The sequence below is a fragment of the Rissa tridactyla genome, chromosome 1 (assembly GCF_028500815.1).
Source record: "Rissa tridactyla isolate bRisTri1 chromosome 1, bRisTri1.patW.cur.20221130, whole genome shotgun sequence".
Taxonomy (NCBI): domain Eukaryota; kingdom Metazoa; phylum Chordata; class Aves; order Charadriiformes; family Laridae; genus Rissa; species Rissa tridactyla.
The window spans coordinates 125,263,439-125,281,642 of record NC_071466.1 but is presented as its reverse complement, the minus strand read 5'-3'; the positions used below and the strand labels follow the sequence as shown (position 1 = coordinate 125,281,642).

The 18,204-nt window shown below is 42.9% G+C and overlaps 1 protein-coding gene and 1 long non-coding RNA gene across 29 annotated transcripts in view; one reads left to right on the top strand and one right to left on the bottom strand.

Moving 5' to 3' along the window:
• LOC128901998 (uncharacterized) overlaps positions 1 to 18,204 on the top strand; it is a 90,505-nt gene that overhangs the window by 33,631 nt on the left and 38,670 nt on the right. For 7 of the 20 annotated variants that reach the window (XR_008463580.1, XR_008463584.1, XR_008463566.1 and 4 more), the window contains 3 exons: positions 10,749 to 10,842; positions 12,984 to 13,132; positions 15,332 to 15,468. This is a non-coding gene — a long non-coding RNA (uncharacterized LOC128901998). Of the gene's footprint in view, positions 1 to 1,039; positions 1,063 to 3,558; positions 3,591 to 5,706; positions 5,724 to 5,821; positions 5,921 to 10,748; positions 10,843 to 12,983; positions 13,133 to 15,331; positions 15,469 to 17,576; positions 17,609 to 18,204 lie in introns of those variants that run through there. The other 13 variants (XR_008463597.1, XR_008463592.1, XR_008463599.1 and 10 more) reach the window with 7 other exon arrangements.
• The window catches only part of IMPG2 (interphotoreceptor matrix proteoglycan 2), a 65,932-nt gene continuing 61,572 nt past the window's right edge, over positions 13,845 to 18,204 (bottom strand). For 8 of the 9 annotated variants that reach the window (XR_008463543.1, XM_054184047.1, XM_054184045.1 and 5 more), the window contains 2 exons: positions 17,905 to 17,984; positions 13,846 to 17,015 (listed from right to left, as the gene is read on the bottom strand). Coding sequence is in view for 8 of the 9 variants with exons in the window: in XM_054184047.1 (XP_054040022.1) it covers positions 17,003 to 17,015; positions 17,905 to 17,984 (93 nt within the window). In the remaining variant the exon portion in view is untranslated. Of the gene's footprint in view, positions 17,985 to 18,204 lie in introns of all 9 variants that reach the window. The other variant, XM_054184052.1, reaches the window with a different exon arrangement.

Below are 18,204 nucleotides of genomic sequence, written 5' to 3'. Positions count from 1 at the left end.
TTAAGTCAACAACAATTAGTAATGCCACTTGATGTCTTACTAGACGCTGACGTTGTGGTTAATGAGACACAAGGTGAAATGCCTAGGAAGGTGAACAATATAAACATGGAGAGTTTTCTTAGATGTAACTTGGAGGAGAGGTAATACATGTCAAGTAGCTGACAGGATGTTTCATAAATCTTTATTTGTCCTCCACAATTAGGGTTTGAGGTGTTTCTCTGCTTTATGTTTATTGTTGGCCGTATTTGTTGGGTTTTGCTGGGTTTTAGTTTTGTTCTTTTACTGCAATTCATTTGTACAGCTTTTGTGTATACCTTCCTCAAGTGCTTAATTGTCCTCTTGAGCACCCAGATGAGGCACTAATGTTATCCCTGTCTAATTATTAGAGGAGCAAAATTAATAGATTGGGAGACAGGCGTACAGATCAGAATTGTTTGCCCTCTCATGAATCTGAGCGAGCTGACTACTTTTGTTGATTCTAGTGGAGGGGAACCAAGTTCTCCAGACTTCCAGATATTTAGTAACTTGCCTAAGATAACATAGAAAACCTGTGAAGGAGCTAGGACTATGGCCCAGAGCAGAGAAAATTTAACATGATTATGAAAACTAAATGTACAAGCCCAGAGATAGTTTCAGATTATGAGAAGGTGTGTTTGTGTGTCTGTATATATATATATATTTGTATATAACTGGGAATGGGGTATAGTTCTTTGTATTATTACAAAGAAGTTAAAGTTCCTTTTCTAACCTTCTCAGTGGTTTTCTTAGGTTTTGATAACTTTGGATTGGTGCGTTTTTTTAAGTTAGCAGCTCTAATTGGGTAGATCTGTTGGGTAGGTTTCCTACTGGGGAAGCATGTCTGTTTGTGGGGTTGGGGTGGGGAATCATGATTAAAAGTGGTTCAAAAAGCTGATTGGAAGGAGGACAGGAAAATCTTTACAGACAGTAGTGGGCAATAGTTTTCTATTGGGGGTAGTACAGACAGTGGGACAGCAAAGGATGGTGGCACAACGTGGGATAGGATGGATGGAGGTACAGTGGAGCAGTAAAATGGAAGAGCAGGTAACTATGTTCCCGGAGACAGAGAATGAGCCCTGACAGAGCTGCGACGCTTGTGAGGGTGGCAGATCAGTGAAGGAAGTGCAACTGAAGCGACCAGCTAGGGTAACCATCTAAGCAGTAGTACGCTGAATAGCTCTCAGGAAATGAGGTCAGTATAGAAAGACCAGTGGTGACTTTGGTGGCTGTCCCAGTCAAGAGTGTTATGGGGCTGGCATCAGAAATGATCAGGCTGATGAGAGAGATCAGGTTCTGTAGGTACTGTGGGTAAAGAAATAGCAGGCATGGGCTATAGAGGGAGGAGAGAGAGACAAAGGTGCTGTGGTCAGTATCACAGGTGTGGTATCTCCACAGAAGAAAAATACATAGATTTTAAGAGATTATTTTTGGCCATGTTGTATTTAAAACCATTACAGAATGTCTGGAAAAAAAAAAAAGATGCGAAACTCGGGTCAGGATACAAGACTTGATAAAAAATGAATCAAAACCCTTTGTGAATTCCTTTGTGAACAGTTTGTGTAATTTGTATTTGAGCCATGTGAGTAGATACAATTTTTGAGGGAAGAAGCCCCCTGTGCACCTGACAGAAATAAGAATATGAGCCACTGGGGAAACTTCTAGCATAACGTGTCTGTGTGTGTGCATGCGTTAACTTTCAGTAGCTTTGTCCCCTTTGGTCCTTGTTTTCATCTCTGTTTCAGAGAACATGAGAGTGCAAAACCGCTGGCTGGAATAGCTCTGTCTGTGTACAAAGTTATGTTTTTGTACACGTATTACACAAGAGATCCTGATTTTTATGCCTAGTAAACCCAGTTTCATGTAAGTGGTACTGTACCCTGAGGCTCATCTATATCATGGTAGTCATGTACAGAACGTAAGGCAGAATTGCCAAAAGCGAATGAGGACAGATGGTGAAGGCTGAAGCAGTTTATTAGTTTTGTGTGGTCAGCTGCATCTGGGGTGCAAATGAGGACAAGGATGAAGTACCCATGCTCATGCCAAAAGGTATTGCTGTCAGATACTTTCAAGAGTGGCCATCACATTTTTCTCTTGGAAGTTAAATTCAGGTATCCCTTTTTAGAAAGCTGGGGGGCAGAGTATCTGGGTTTGAGGACTCCAAGTGGGAGTGAGTCTAGCATCTGAGCAGCGCTTCCAGAATCACTGCATGATTAAACGCAGGAATACTGCTTCTCTTTTGTTGTCCAATTTTTCTAAGTTCACCATCAGGTCACTGGATCTTGTTAAATGGCTTTGTATGCAAGATGAAGATGCCTCCAGCTTCAGACAGCTTCTCTTATTACAGGTGAATAGCAAGCCGGACACTTTTTAGTCCTTCTTTTCAATTGTAAGCTGATGCTGTTGAACTTGGCACGTAACAGTGCGATCAAGGAAAGACAACTGGATATAAGCAGACACCAAGTAACGTTTACAGTTGAGACACCTGAGATGAGGCATGAGAAAATCATGTCAGGTGCCATTCAGTGGGCAAGACTCATTCAAGTCCCACTGTCTGAAGGGAGAAAATGAAAGCTTATATTCATACTATAAGAAATGCAGTTAAGGGATGGGAGAAGTTGAGAAAATTAAAGGAGAGAGCAAAGAATCTGGAACTAAAAGAGAAACCGGGGCAGGGAAAACGACAAACAAGAAATAGAGAATATACTATTAGTGCACACACCTTTTTTCTGTGTTTTTTTTTTTTTTTTCTAATAGCACTGCAATCTGCGGATGGTTGGTAGGCAGTGGTGTATCATTAAAAAAAAAAAAAAAGTCTGCATTTGAGGTTTTATTTCATTTATTTATTTATTCCCCCCTCCCCGCCTGGAGACTGAGCTGAAATGGTTAACTGAACATGTAAAATCTAGGCACAGTTGCGTCCATATTTTTGTGTCATTAATGAATTAAAAGATTTTGCAGTCCTTCAGAGTTTGTCTTCAATAACAAAGAAAGAGAGGATGTCCCACCTCAAAATGTATGCAAACATGTACTCATGAAAGTATTTTTCTCCCTTGTACTTTCCCTTCTCTCTACAGAAAAGGACAATGCTGGATTTGAGAGTCTGATTTTTTCCTCGGATATTCTGATAATTTTAAGTATTCGTAGGAATCCCACTTAGAGGCCTGTAAAGGAATATTGTAAAATACTGAAGAAGCCAATGGCCAAATAGTAGTAGTGTTCATATAGAAAGTAGGCTGTGTGGTCTGCCAGTCAGGTACCAAGCACCCACTATGACTTACACTGATCATGAAACCGCACCTTAAACATGTAGGTCACCGTCAAAAAGAGAAGTCCCACCATCCCTTGTCCTCAGAAAGCATTCCTTGCTCCCCTGCCAGCATTGGCACTGATGAAGCCAGATGGACAGCCAGCTGATATGACATAGCTAAAATGCTTGTTAGGTCTTGGGCTTTTTGCTGGCTTGGGCTCCCCGCTTCAGCTGAGCACAAGGCCGTGTAACCTCTAGCCACGGCACACTGGCAGCAGAAGTGCCCAGGTGGGCACAGGGAGGAGGTGCGAAGCAACACTCTTAGGTAGGTTTAGCAGCCTCTGCAATTGCACCTATGGTACCCAAAGTTACCAGGGTGGCCGATACTGAGTGCTTGAGTGATCTGTTTTGCCTGTAGGCTCCACCCTAACTTTGCTGAGGGGTCTTTTGTTGCATGGGCAGTTCCACAGGCCGAGAGTCTTCCTCTGAAAGTGAAGGTCCAAAAAGGTAGCATCTGGACCCTCCTAATTACAAAGTTAGAGGCAGTTTTCTTTGTATTTTGCTACAAAGGTAAATCAAGTTATCAGCACGTAGGTCTGAAATCTGCATTTAAGCTTGCCCAGAAGAATGTTACTGCGTCTATGGGTATGATGATGTATGCTTCTACATGGACAGCAAAGCTTCTGAGTTTACTGCAGGGGTCTTTGCAATGTGCAGATGAACCAACGATGAGTTCTCAGTTGAGAGTAAGAGCATTTCTCTGTCTTTTGGGAAGCATGGTCCCAGAGAAGCTGGAAATTGTGGGAAGGCACTGGTAGCTTAGGCTGTGGCCTTTTTGCGAGATGGACAGCTTACCAAACCTTTTGGGAGTTTTGCTCTGGTTTTATGTAGCCTCCAATAAGCCACCGGCTCTGTCTTGCAAATGCCACTGCACTCTGTTTTGGGCTGGTTTTGTGGGGATGACACAGAATCCCTGGTACCTCCTGTGGCTCCTGATTTACCTTTTGTTAGAGCAGTGCAAACTTCTGGTGATGTTTTGTGGTCCCTTTCAAAGCAGACTTTGTCCCTTTACCTCTTTTTCAGGAGTCTTGTCGAGTTTCAGCCGTCTTGTAATTGCATTTAAACATGCATCAAATAGCACTTTTTTTGCCTGTTTTTTTCTGTTCTCCTGTGAAGGCATGCTGGACTAGTGCACCAGCTGACAAAGAGAGGCCATTCATTTTGACAAGAGACAAGAAACTTGTCAGGACCGACAAGGAAGGTGTCCGAAAGCAAGGCTCAAATTAGCCAGTCTTGCCTTCTGTCTGTGCCACAAATCCATAGAAGAATCTGAAGGACAAAAGCGGTGGATTAAAATCTTAAATGGATAAGTGCCAAGCAAATCCTAAAATGGGTTAAGCCTTTCTAGCAGGCAGTGGCTGACTTGACAGCATCTGGGCCCGTGCGCTTTCTGGTCCTTTTGAAATTCTTCAGTAAGTGTTCATGCATTGCACTTAGCCGGGGGGAGAGCACCCCTTGAAACGTTGCACATTAATTCACCCAGGACCTCCACTGTGGTCCAGCAGCTGTATAATCAATAGCATACAAGAACTGGAAGTGAACGGAGAAGTTGTTAACTGAGACCTGGGTGCATGCTGTGTTTAAACTAGGGGCTGGAGCTTGGTCATTTTGAACCAATGCAAACTGTTCTCTGTTGTACAGGGCCGCTTTTGGCCCTGAATATTAGCAACTTAGTAGTCACTGATACTTTATTTTAGTATGTGTGTAATTGGCAGAGTAAGGATAAAAAAGCTCAAAAATACCTGGAAAAGTCTAGCAGATGCATGAAAATTTTCCCTGGGGAGCCCTGCCAGACAGTGCATCCAGACACAGGTGGTCAGACCAGGGAGCTAGTGTTACTGGTGTATGAAGAGACAAAATATGATTTGTAGGATGATGTTTCTGGCAGATCTTTGGTTTAACAAGTCTCTCTCAGTTATTTCTAGCTTTGTCTTACTTGACATGTGTTAGTCATACTGATAAAACGTTCAAAGGAGGAATAATAGAAAGTCTCTGGTCTGCATTACCGTGCTCTTGATCTGTAGTGTTCAAAGTGTGGAGGGGGTAATGAAATAAGAATACTTACTGGGTTTTTTGATTAAGAGGCTACAAAAGAACAGGTGCAGATTTGCCAAGGAAACTTAAGAGATTTCTCTGATGTGATTTGTGCTCCTGGTCATTATGGGATATGAAAGTAACTGCATTAAGCCTTAGCCAAAAAAACACTACTTGCCGCAGGATAAAAATAGAGCTTTAAAGAAGGCAAACAAATTATCTTCTGACTGTTCCAGTTTCAAGTTATTCAGAGAAGCTCCTGTATGCCACTAAGAAAGATAAGGTATTAAATAGCCAGTAAATTCTGCTATACAAAAAGTGATTTCCATGAAAATTGAGAAGAGGAAACCCAGGGAATACTTAGGTAACTGTTGCTATTAAGTTTAAAACTAATAGTAGCTGCTTGCATATTTCATATGATGATAATAATATTTTTTTTAAAATCTCCTTTCTAACTCATAGGAAGAAATTATAGCACGGGAGAGCAAATTTATAACCAAACCAGGTAACTCGAACTCGGACAGTACTCTTGAATAAAAAAGGATAAATGAAGTCACTGAGGTATGGATGCTGATTACTACAGGCTTCCTTGTTAAGGCTGATATGAGGGCTGCTAAATGTGAAATATTTTATAGCAGTGCTGTTATAGCAGTGGTGGTCTAAGAAAACAAGCAAGATAAAGCTTGTAGGGAAGGAGAATATTGTTACATCTCTTGCTTCAGGGGATATGGGGGGTGTGGGGGAGCAGCAGATGAGATTTCGGTTTGAAAGCCATAAATCCTCCTGTTCCCTGAAAAAGACTGTTGCTGGAAGCATGGTATGTCTTATTTTAATTTCTGATAGTGGGTGGTAGTAGTATTTGGCATTCAGCTGTCCTCGCTCCACACGTAAATAGACTAGTTGTACTGGGGGAAGAGAAGAGTATGCTGGCCCTCTTTGATCTCTCTACTGAGAAATGCAACAAGACTTCCAGTTATGGTGGTGGATTCTGTGTGTGTGTGATACAAACACCTGTTTATTTTCCATAAAGTAATAAGTCACCAGATGGTAAAGGTTTTTATCCAAGCTGCTCTAGCTGGATTTGTACCAGGAAGTTGGAGCTGAAAGGTACCATATGGTACTGTTAATCCCTGAAGCATTCGTTATTCCTAAAATAATTTTCAACACCTTTTAGTGTTGACATCTCTCTTTCATTAACGTCCGTGCTTATTTATGTGGACAATGTTCAGATGAAGTGTAGGTTAGTGTATTTGGGTTTGTGTTCTTTTTATGTGAGTGTTCCTGAGATTCAGAGCCAAGTAGAAAATTAACTGTCCTTGGACAGTGAGTTGGGGCTTACCTGAAATGAGCTGGTCATCTCATTGCAGTCTCCAGTGGATACAGACTGTCACTGGCAGCCTCAGCAGAGAGACAGACTGCACATAAGTGTGATAAGTTGGGAAGTGGTATGTGTTCTGGTGGAGAATATCTAATAATTACTACAAAAAATGTTTTATTGTGAACGATGGCCTTACTGTCACTGCTGCCAAGAATTCACTAGACTGGGATGAGACTGTTCTGAGGTTCTGGGAGCTTATTTAAGGTCATAGAATCATAGAACACCTTCCGCTAGACCAGGTTACTCAAAGCCCCATCCAAGCTGGCCTTGAACACTTCCAGGAATGGGGCATCCACAACTTCCCTGGGCAACCTGTTCCAGTGCCTCACCACCCCCACAGTAAAGAATTTCTTCCTAATATCTAATCTAAATCTCCCCTCTTTCAGTTTAAAACAATTACCCCTCATCCTGTCGCTACACTCCCTGATAAAGAGTCCCTCCCTGTCTTTCCTGTAGGCCCCCTTTAGGTACTGGAAAGCTGCTACAAGGTCTCCCTGGAGACTTCTCTTCTCCAGGCTGAACAACCCCAACTCTTTCAGGCTGTCATCATAGCAGAGGTGCTCCAGCCCTGTGATCATCTTTGTGGCCCTCCTCTGGACCCTCTCCAACAGGTCCATGTCCTTCTTATGTTGGTGACCCCAGAGCTGGACACAGTACTCCAGGTGGGGTCTCACCAGAATGGAGTAGAGGGGCAGACCTCCCTCAACCTGCTGGCCATGCGGCTTTTGATGCAGTCCAGGTTGTGGTTGGCTTTCTGGGCTGCAAGTGCACATTGCCAGCTCATGTTGAGCTTCTCATCAAGCAACACCCCCAAGTCCTTCTCCTCAGGGCTGCTCTCAATCCATTCTCCAGCCACCCTGTATTTGTGCTTGGGATTGCCCTGACCCAGGTGCAGGACCTCGCACTCAGCCTTGTTGAACTTCATGAGGTTCGTATGGGCCCACCTCTCAAGCCTGTCCAGGTCCCTCTGGATGGCATCCCTTCCCTCCAGTGCATCGACTACTCCACAGAGCTTGGGGTCGTCAGCAAACTTGCTGAGGGTGCACTCCATCTCACTGTCCATGTCGCTGACAAAGCTGTTCAACAGTGCCCGTCCCAGTACGGACGCCTGAGGAGCTCCACTCATCACTGGTCTCCACTTGGACATCAAGTCGTTTTCCGCAACTCTTTGAGCGTGACCATCCAGCCATCACTTGTGTTGTTCTGTGTGCTCCCCTGCTACAGGCTTGGAGCCAGCTTTGCCGTGCACAGTGCCGGAAGCAGCCTGAGTGGCCTCATAGTCCATGTGGAGTAGCTTACCCAAGAAGGCAAATTAACTTACACTGAGCTTCAGTCTGTGCTACCCTGCACAGGATCTTTACACGCAGACCGCTGGCCTGAGTCCAAGCTAAGCTAATAGTCTTCCCTTTTAGTATGATGTTGACTGTTTGTGGTCTGCATGTTATATGGCAACTTTACTGAGCTGACAGTTGCTTGGCAGGCTGTGATTGCTTTTGGCTTTCTTGCTGGTGCTCAGGAGAACCACATATGTCCATACGGTATTTTGAAGGCAGCTGCAAATGAGATTTAGTGAGTTGGAGTCAACCAAAAACCTTGTAACTAGAGTAGGCTGATATATCTCTTCTTGCTTCTTGAGATGGAGAATGAGACTCCAGACATGGCTATTTGGTCACCTTTTGGTACCATTAAAAGTGGAGAAAGTGTAATATCTGTGCCCCAGATCAACAAGTATAGAGGCGCAGACTGTCAGCCGTGCTCTTGAATTGTAATGACAGTCTGTATAGATCTGGCATCTTAAATAGTGATCGATGAAACAGTCCTGTATCTTAGCGAAATCCTCTGCTGCACTTTGATTTTAAAAACAAAACAAAGCAAAAACCACTACACCTGCTTTGGAAAAAGCTCTTGCAGTATTTTATTACAGAAAGATTGAAACTGAAGACATGAGTGGCTTGGTAGGAGGACATTCTGTTCTCAGCCTCTGAATAAAGGAAGTTTAGATTCAGAGTGGTATCTGGAAGCTGCTACAGATAAAAGTTTTGCCATAGTGGCATGGAGGATTGGAGTTTGGGGGTAGGTGTCTGAATATGCAGTAGTTATGGATAGAGGTTAATAAAAATAGAGAAGTTCATTTGCAAAGTTAAGGAAGGACCTATGTTTTGAAAAAAAAAAAAAAACCAAACCTGAAACAGCATTTGCGTTTTCTTTATATATTCATGGAAAAAAATGTGGAAAGGTAGAGAGATTTCAAATTGTGAGCTTTGGCACTAGCAAGAAACTCGAGTGCTCTTCCCCTCAGCCCTTCCTCCCCCAGTCTGAAGGTATTCCTTGCCTTGGCTCTAGTTCATTTCATAGTTCATTTCAGAGGTTAGATTTTTAACTCCAGTTTTACCAAGCTCTGTGCGCAGACAAGCAGAGCAGATGTTTCAGTGCACATACCAAACAGACACAAAATTGAAATGAGTATTTCCTAGAGTGTGTCATGTCCTGCAGTGGAAGTGTCCCTCCAGGCTTCGTCCAAAGCTCAAGGAATTCTGCTGCTTTCACTCCTCTTGTGAAAACACATCTGTCCTTTATCCCGCACTTTGTAAGGACCTTTAAAACCAGAGGTGGACAGGACTGATTGTTTTCCATTGCTACAATTTCACTTAGACTTTTGTTTGTGACATGTTGTTGCTGACCCAGACTGTAGGCAAGCTTTGTCTTTTGCCCATTTTTCACCCCTTCTTTTGCCACTTCTTCCCACCCCCAAAAGCACCTTGAAGTGGGATCCAGTTGACGCAGATGTGGAGCAGTCAGTATTGCTGTTGCTAGTGGGCTGGGATGAACGCTTCTTTGATTTGAACCAAGTTCTAATTAGGCCCTTCCAAGCTGAAGCCCTTTGATCCTGTTTCCACTAACTAGAGCAAAGAAAGCTCAAAGTGGCAGGGTTTTGAGGTAAGAATGGTGTAGATCAGCAGAAGTCCTGAAATGATCCAGTAACTCCAGCTGTGTGGACAGCTGATGATCTTAGAAAAATCCCATCGAAGAGTACGTAATTCTATTTTGCTGTATCAGGCCTGTTTTTCATAATGAATTGCCTGGGGTTTTTTTTGCATGGTCTGACATTTAAAACTGGATAAATACTTTTGGTTTTCAAATTTGGTCGTTGAATGCATCCTCCATTTGCTGACTGCTGTTTGCTAGATTTGAGGTTTCCCAGTTCCCAGAGCAGAACGGGGGCTGTGCACAATCATTTTGACTTTGTACATCAAGAGGCTTAGTTAACTAGAGGTGGTTTAAAAAATGTTCACGAGAGATTTACAAGAGGGTTGAAGAATTCACATCTTTGGTTTTCTATATTACAGGGCTGAATAGCTCTCCTATTTCTGCTGGGGTTTCTGGTGGTTTTTTTTCCCCCACGACCTGCCAGCTCAAGTTTTTCGTGTTATAAAATCATCTGGTTTTTGCACACAAATAATTAAACAGTGGGAAGTTTTGTTATATGTTTATGGAACGTACTGGTCAGCACAGCTAATCAAGTTTTTATATCATGATGTGGGACACTGTGCAATGCTCCAGCTGGAGAGGAACGGCTGATGGTTTACAAGTTTGTTCACAGACAGCTGGGGGTACTCGATACAAGACAGTTCTCAAATAGGTGCTATGCAGCAAAACGGCAGAAGCTCAGCCATACTCGGTCACGCACATCCCTCACTAATACTTCAGAAGTAAAATTTTCCAGTTAACCTCCTTTGCTAGATACACGTGCTGTACTTAATGCCTCCTCCCTGCTTATCTCTGGATGTGGCAGCGGCAGGTTGCAGAGGGCCTGACTGGGTAAAACCGTCAGGTTTCTGCTCTCCCCTTCCACAAAGCAATATTAAGGATACTTAGCCAGGAGCAGCATATTGACTTGAATGTCTATCAAACCATAGGTATTACGGAATGTTTCTCCTCTTCCATATATAGAAAAAAACCTTAAAAATAATAACCTGTTGCTCCTAACGTGACTTCCTTCCTTCTTTCCAGGCTAAATGATCCCTTTTTGGAGACTGGTTTGTGCTGCCTGCAAACTGTGTTTGAATGCCTTACCAGCAGCTTCTGTTTCCTTTTTTCTTGGCAGGTAAGCGCAAAACCCTTATGTGCTTTGCCCTTTGAAAAATGTCAGTGGAGTCCTGAGAGATAGCCCCAAAACACTTACCATCAGCCTTACTTTTAAGTCTTCTACGCGCCTGTTCTGCTTTCTGTTAGTCTGGTGTATTCAATGTTGGGTTAGATGTGACGCGTCCCTGGGAGGAGCTATATGCATAATGCAAAAGATTTGACTCTCTTGAAAGGTCAGTCTCTGCATGTATGAGGCTCCCAGTTGTGTTCACTGCAGGCCTTGGGAGGATATTTCAGTGCGGGGTTGGTTGGTTTGATGTTTTTAAAGCAGGCCTGCACGAGCTGACATTATAAGTGCCGCTGTGGTGGTAAGGGCAAAGTGAGAACTCCTTATGGAGAAGCTCTATTAGAACCACACTGCCTTCCCACCATGGCTGTGGGGTTCCATCCATCCCTAAGGGGAGCAGGTACAAAGTGAACCCTAGAAAAGTAAGTGTGGAAAGGTGGGGGTTTTTTTGGGGTGGTGTGGTGGTGGTGTTGATTGTTTTGGTTTGGATTTTTAATCAAAATTTTAAATAAGACATAACAAAAGACCAAAAAAAGAAAAAAGGAAGCTGTGGCGGCAGTCTCTGGTTTACTGGAGAACTGTATAAACCATTTTTGTGGATCAAAACCTTCTGATCTTCCCATCTGAAAATGGGAATGGGAACAACAGCCCCTCCCTTACTGAGCAGATGCCTGGAACTGTGGAGAGTGAACTGCAGCCAGCAGTTACCTGTAGGTCATGCTCGGAGACTCGAGCCCTGCACTGCTGCTGGAAGTGCTTTGCATCCCCCTCCCTTTCTGGGGTGAGAGATCATCTAATCTCTGTGGTAATCCTCTTTAGGTGGAGCTGAGCGAATTTCCCTGTAGCTGCCTCCCATGAGTAGATGGAGGTCTTTTGCTCTTGGGATTGCTTGTATGCTCAGCGCTGAGAGTCTGCCTCTTCCCGTGCCCTCTTTAATCCAGCCATGTGCCCACATTACTGCATAAAAGTTTTGATGTATGGCCGTATCCATTATTGTTCCTGCTTTCATTTCTGTTCAAGCTACGTCAGCCTTTCCAGAAAGGCATAGTTTCCCCATCTGGTAATCAGCTGTGGAGATGCAGTCGCAACTCCAGTTAACGCTAACTCTGATTTGTGTTTAATATGAGACTTTTGAAGAACACTTCAACCTCCAGTGATTTGAGACAGGTAGTATTTTTTGTTGTTTTGGTTGTATAAATGAGAGCTGAGGGGGGGAAGTCCCTAATAAAAGATCAAGCTTTAAGTGTAGTTTACTCCAACTTATATATTTAATACAGAAACATAGTCCTTAGTTGTGCTGACGGTAGAGTTGATTTTTAAAAATAATAATTTGGCATGTATCCCACAAAATTCCAGTACTGAGGGTATTTTTCATCCTGAAACAAACAAAAGTTGAAATCTGGCTTTGTGTTGAGTTGGAAACACGGGAAAACTAAAAGCAGAGGTTTTGAGGTGGTGTTCAGCTGGCTCCTTCTGAACAGCTGTAGCACCTCAGGCAAGCTCTCATTTTAGTCCTGCAACCTGCTGTCATCCTCCAAGCCGAGCTGCCTGCCCAGGACGTGCTTCCTACTGCTAAGTGCAGTGGGAGACCCAGCAAGGAGGGTGAGAGGCAGCACGGGCGAGAGTCCAACAGGACAGGAACTCAACTAAAATTCCTGGGGATCGTTAATAATGTGGAGTAGGAGAGCCAGCTAGTGTTGAATGTGGCAAAACCAAAACTTTCCCGCTTGAACTGACAAATGAAAAAAATTTCCTTTCCCGGCCCGGAAATAGCTTTGGATAATTTTTTTTGCAGTTGAGAAACCAAAGCAAATGGATGGATGTTATGTAGAGCATAAGGCGTCTGTTCCTGAGCGGGATCAAGTAGTGGAAAGATAAGACAGAACTGCTGCTGGTGTTATAGTACACTTCAGGTAAACAAAGTGCCATTAAATTCCTGTGAGCTTTCTACTAATATTTAAATAGTAACAATGCCCCTAGTGCCCCGTCACATTTCCTATACTGTACAAAGTCAGTCCATGGCTGTCCTACAGTGCTTACAGATAGATAGATAAATTGGTATTGGTGAATATTTTTGCTTTGTGTTTTAATAGGATGAGATGACTGTCCCTGCGCTGGAGCTCTAGCACCTTAGCATGCCTGCTCTTCGCTGACTCCATGAGGAAGAGTTCTGAGAGTCCTTTCGTGTTGCTTTTGCAACCTTTCACAACAATGACCAATTCCAGCAGGTCTGATGAGAAATGTGAGTGAAAGTCTTGATTGTTAAAGGCTTTTTCCATTTTATCAATTAAGCTGTAAGTTCTTAAAAATCTAAACTTTATCCACGCTTCCTTGTTTTGGAGGAGATAGGAGAAAATCATAGTTTCAGCTGTCTCTGAGGACCTGAAGAAACGTGTTTTCTGGAATTAAATTGTTACTCAGCAGTACATGAAGCCCACAGACTGGACCTTAACAAAATAGCTAAAAGATACGGAGTAACTGGGTAGCTTTTTGCTGGGCAAGGTTCTGTCCTTTGCTAAAAAGCTGCCAAATAAAAGGCAAGCACACAGTTCCTGAAATGGTCAGTCTTGCAGCTCTGAATGCTGGTTCTCTGAATTTCCAGCCATGGTAGAATTCTACCACTGTGGACTGGTGCCTTGAGGTGTAAAAGGGAAGGCCTTGGGAGACCCCAACAATAGTACAGGCAGAACTCACACTACATGGCACTGTGGTCCAAAATGGGTTACTGTACGCTTGAGATCCTCTGTTAAAGGGGCAGCTGGCAGTGTCCTGCGGGGCCTCCTTTTCTTCTGCGTTTCAAGCCTGTAGGGGGCCACAGAAGCTGATGGACTTGTCAGTGTTCAGTAAACAATAACTGCTTTTGTCCGTGTTCTTAAATTAAACAAAGTCATTCAAACCTGCACTTTTTACTTTTAGCAAGTGAAAAACTGCATGTTAACTGATAATGAGTACTGGTAGATTTGTATACAGTGCTGGTTTGGAGTTTTGTTTTTATGAGACTTTTTAGAGGTCTTTGTCTCTGCCTTGGATTGGGAAGGTATCAAAGAAAGTAAGTAAGTTCATTAAGTCCTTCTTGGTGTGTTGTAAAGGTGCATCATCAAACAGTTTAGATGAAGAGGTTTGAAGGGGGGGTTGTTTGTTTTTGGTTTTAAGACTTCAAGATCACACAACTAACAACGTATTTCGGCTCTTTGATTAGAGCCGAAACACCTCTCCTATGAGGACAGGCTGAGAGAACTGGGGTTGTTCAGCCTGGAGAAGAGAAGGCTCCAGGGAGACCTTATAGTGGCCTTCCAGTACCTGAAGGGGGCCTACAGGAGAGATGGGGAGGGGCTGTTTGCAAGGACATGTAGTGATAGGACGAGGGGCAATGGCTTTAAACTAGAGCAGGGTAGGTTTAGATTAGACATCAGGAAGAAGTTCTTTACAAGGAGGGTGGTGAGACACTGGCTCAGGTTGCCCAGAGAGGTGGTGGAGGCCCCATCCCTGGAGACATTCAAGGCCAGGCTGGATGAGCCTCTGAGCAACCTGATCGAGTTGAAGATGTCCCTGCTTATTGCACTAGGGACTAGATGGCCTTTAAAGGTCCCTTCCAACCCAACACATTCTATGATTCTATGATCTTCAAAATGGGCAAAGAGCTTCACTGAAAGGAAAGCACTCAATTATGTGCTTTCCAGCATGAATTTTCAGAATATAGCCCTGCAAGCGATGATGAACTACATTCATCACTTTTTTTAGCAAAGGAGTTTAACAGTTTAACCAACTGCTTAAAAAAAACCCCAAGCTTTCTGATCCTACATGCACAAATCATCACGGCTAAGATAGATACCTTCTATCTTCATATCAATCTCATGGTCTCTACATTGACTTTATAGAAAAAAGTATTTTGGAAATAATTTTTTATTGTAGTGAAAATAAGATAACGTTATGTTCATAGGTATACACACAAACAAAGAAAAGATTCCGAAGATTCACTATACACACTGAAATACCTCATACTCAGTGGAACCAAGGCTCTCCTCAGCTTGTGCACAGCAAAGAGCAGAATACCTTTGAAACGTGCCCGATCCCAGCTGCCATCCACTGCCGCACTTAGCAGGAGCGGCGCCAAAGCTCCCGGGGCCGGCAGCCCAGCTGCACAGAAACAAGTCACAGGCTGATGCCTGCCCTGAGCCCAGGACTTCCCTGCGTTGCACAGTCACCGTGATCACAAGGCCCTGGTGTAACGGGATGGCTCAGCCGTGCTGCTGCGGGGGCAGGAGGGAGCGGGCTGTGCCTCAGAAACTCTGGCCCAGCTGAGAGCCCTTGGATCACCCAGAAGAATGGGGCCTCTGTCTTGTAACGTCGGGTCACAACAATACTCAGCAGCACCGTATTACTCTCTGCTGTCTTGCGTTATTTGGGCTTGCAGTGGTTTATGTAAGCATTTCTTTGACAGATTTGTGGCTCTGATACCCATTCCCTGTCACTCAAGGCAAGAAGATACTACACAAGTGATCCAGTGCGGTCCTCCAGAACACGTAGAAGAATTGCATTGAAACAGTCACTTGTTTAGCTTAAGCCGCCTATAGACAAGTAAGTAATTCTCACTATCATTTAACTCTAAAAAGTATCAGATGGCTGTTGGCACGTGTGGGCCGAGAACTACAGATTTCGTAAAAATAACAGATAACCAGCTAGTGGAAGCTGGTGTGAGACTATTAGTTCCCTAACCCTGACAGTGGTGTTAATGCCTCAAACAGGAGACACTGGGTGACTGAACAAAGCCCCAACCCACTTTGTAACAACAAAGTAAACAACTCTGAAACTTGAAGATAAAACTGTTCCTGTGCCTTGGGAGGTCCCCATGTCAATTCAGCTGGTTTTAAATGCTTCAGGCTGACTTCTCTTGTTTAAGGAATTCTACACTGACTTCCACTAAGCCAAGAATAATCTCATTTTTTCCCTTCCCCATCGGAAAGTGCTGCCATCCCAAATATGCATGCACTTAAATACCACAGCCTGATTTTGAAACAGAGCTCACGGCAGGCTGTTGCCCAGTTCCGTAAAGAAAATTCAAATATTACTTGGCTGAATTCAACATTGAGTAAACACTAAGTATATTTTTAAAAAGGATGGGCACAAATGCCACTGTAGTATTTCATCACTAAACTGTTCATCTTTCAAGCTCAACAATTAAATCTATTATGAAAATAAGCTGGCAGGGAAAGACACAACAAATAAATAATACGTATTAACTTATAAAATATCAAACAAACTGTCTACATACAAAAAAAAGTCAATGTTAGTCACTTAAGCTTCACAGAACATTTGTATGATAGAAGCCCTTTTGTGCCCCAGCTTGTGTGTCTGTCAGGAGCAGCTGGAGAAACAACCACCTTGGCTTTAAAACCCCTGTACTGCCCTGCAGAAGTACTGCCCCGCCTTGCGGAGGCGCCGCGTGTGGTCACTGACGGGCAGTGGTGATGCTTCTTGGTGGGGAGAGCCTTTAGGAGGCCTGCAGGCTCAGTGCCGTGCTCTGTTACGCTAATGCCAGGTGACAAAACGTACATCTGTACAAAAAGAACAATTTTTCCTGTGAGGTTATGTTCGTGTTTATAATGGGAATGCTTTAAAATAATACTAACATCATTCTAGTACAATAATTCTCCCCTACAAATCATTTGCGTGCAAACCAACTGTTTCTTTCCACTAGTGCTTTATACCTGTGAAATCGCTACAGTAGCCTCCAGTGAGGGGATAAATGCCAGACGGGGATTTTAAATGTGCATTTTATTTCGGTTGTGCATGTATCTTCTCTTACCTGAGGAGATTTTTTTTTGCCTTGGTATACAAACTTTCACTGTCTGTTTCAGAGTTAAAGAAAAACGAACTTTCATAACCTCTGCCACTTCTGATCACCTCTTAAAAACGTCACTTTACACAGAAAAGCCAGAAGTAATTGAGATAAACAGACATCTGTACATTTTAGCCATTCATTTAGAAAACATCTGTATCCATCCATGCAATGTTAAGACTATAAGTAACTTTGCAGTTACATCTGAGCCCATTGCTATGGCAACAAGGTAGTCTTTATCTCCCACATGTGTTCTACTGATTTCTTTTTTTCTTAAAGCAGCTTCCTGAAATGAAAAACAGAGAAGCAATGATTAAGTTAGTCTCTTTCAAACATTGGATTCGAGGCTTTATATGAGGCAGCCCTTACTACTTTCCAGCTGTGGAAAATTTACATGCTGATCCTTTGCAAGACGAAAAAATGAACAACTGACAGGGAAAAATGTGAACTGCTGTTATTTTCAATTAAAAGAAAAATATAGTTGATGATCTTGAAACACAACATTTTTGCACTACTGTAGCTATTTTTAATAGGATCCCAAGGAATTTTACTACAGTATCTTTCAAACTGACACAGCTAGCTGTAATTTGCTGCTTGCTACAGTGAGAGTACAGCTCATAGGAGCGTGTATGCTAATAATTAATTCCTTCATGACCTTTTTCATGATTAACTTTCATCACAGCACGCAGTTCACCTCGGTTAATTGTTTGGATTTGCAAGGTTTTTTGTGGTAGGTGCCCACCGTACCAGACAGGACTGTACTAGTCATCGCTTGGGTTTTGGTTAGTTGCCAAGTCTTGAGAACTCAAGACAAACTAACATGCTTTTAAAACTTCTATTTTAATAGAACACCAGGCTGTAGTAACTACACTCGAAGAGGTAAGAAGGCTCTATCTGTGCTTTGAAGAACCTGAATAGATGTCAGTGCTTCTCTGACACCCATTAACTTGGGATTCCTCCTCACTGCTTTTAACATACCTTCTGGGGCTATCTGCTTTTACCAACGATTATGTTCAGTACTTTAAAAGGGTTGAACCTCTTCAGAAATAATGCTGAAATCTTAACCTCTAGTGTCCCAGCATTTCTAGATCTTTCATATGAAAAATACAGTAATGTAGTAAAGGCTGCATGAGAAAACATGAGAAAGGAATTAGTTATCCAGACATTTCACTCACATTTGATGCTGCCTAACGAACTCTGCAAACTGACGGTCTTTAGCATAGAGCTCTATAATTCGAATTCTGTCCTGAATTTCCTAGAATACAAGAAACACAATGGAAAGTACATAACAGAAATTAGAATACCACTGAAATAACTGATTTCTGGGTTTTTGGAAAATAAAACTCCTATGCTTTGCTATTTCAAGGAGTAGAAACTGGGCACTCCAATGCTAAAATTCTTCTTTACCTTTTTTTGGGGTGGTGGTTTTTTGGAGGTTTTGTTTGTTTGTTTGTTTTCCCCTCAAGTGAAGCACT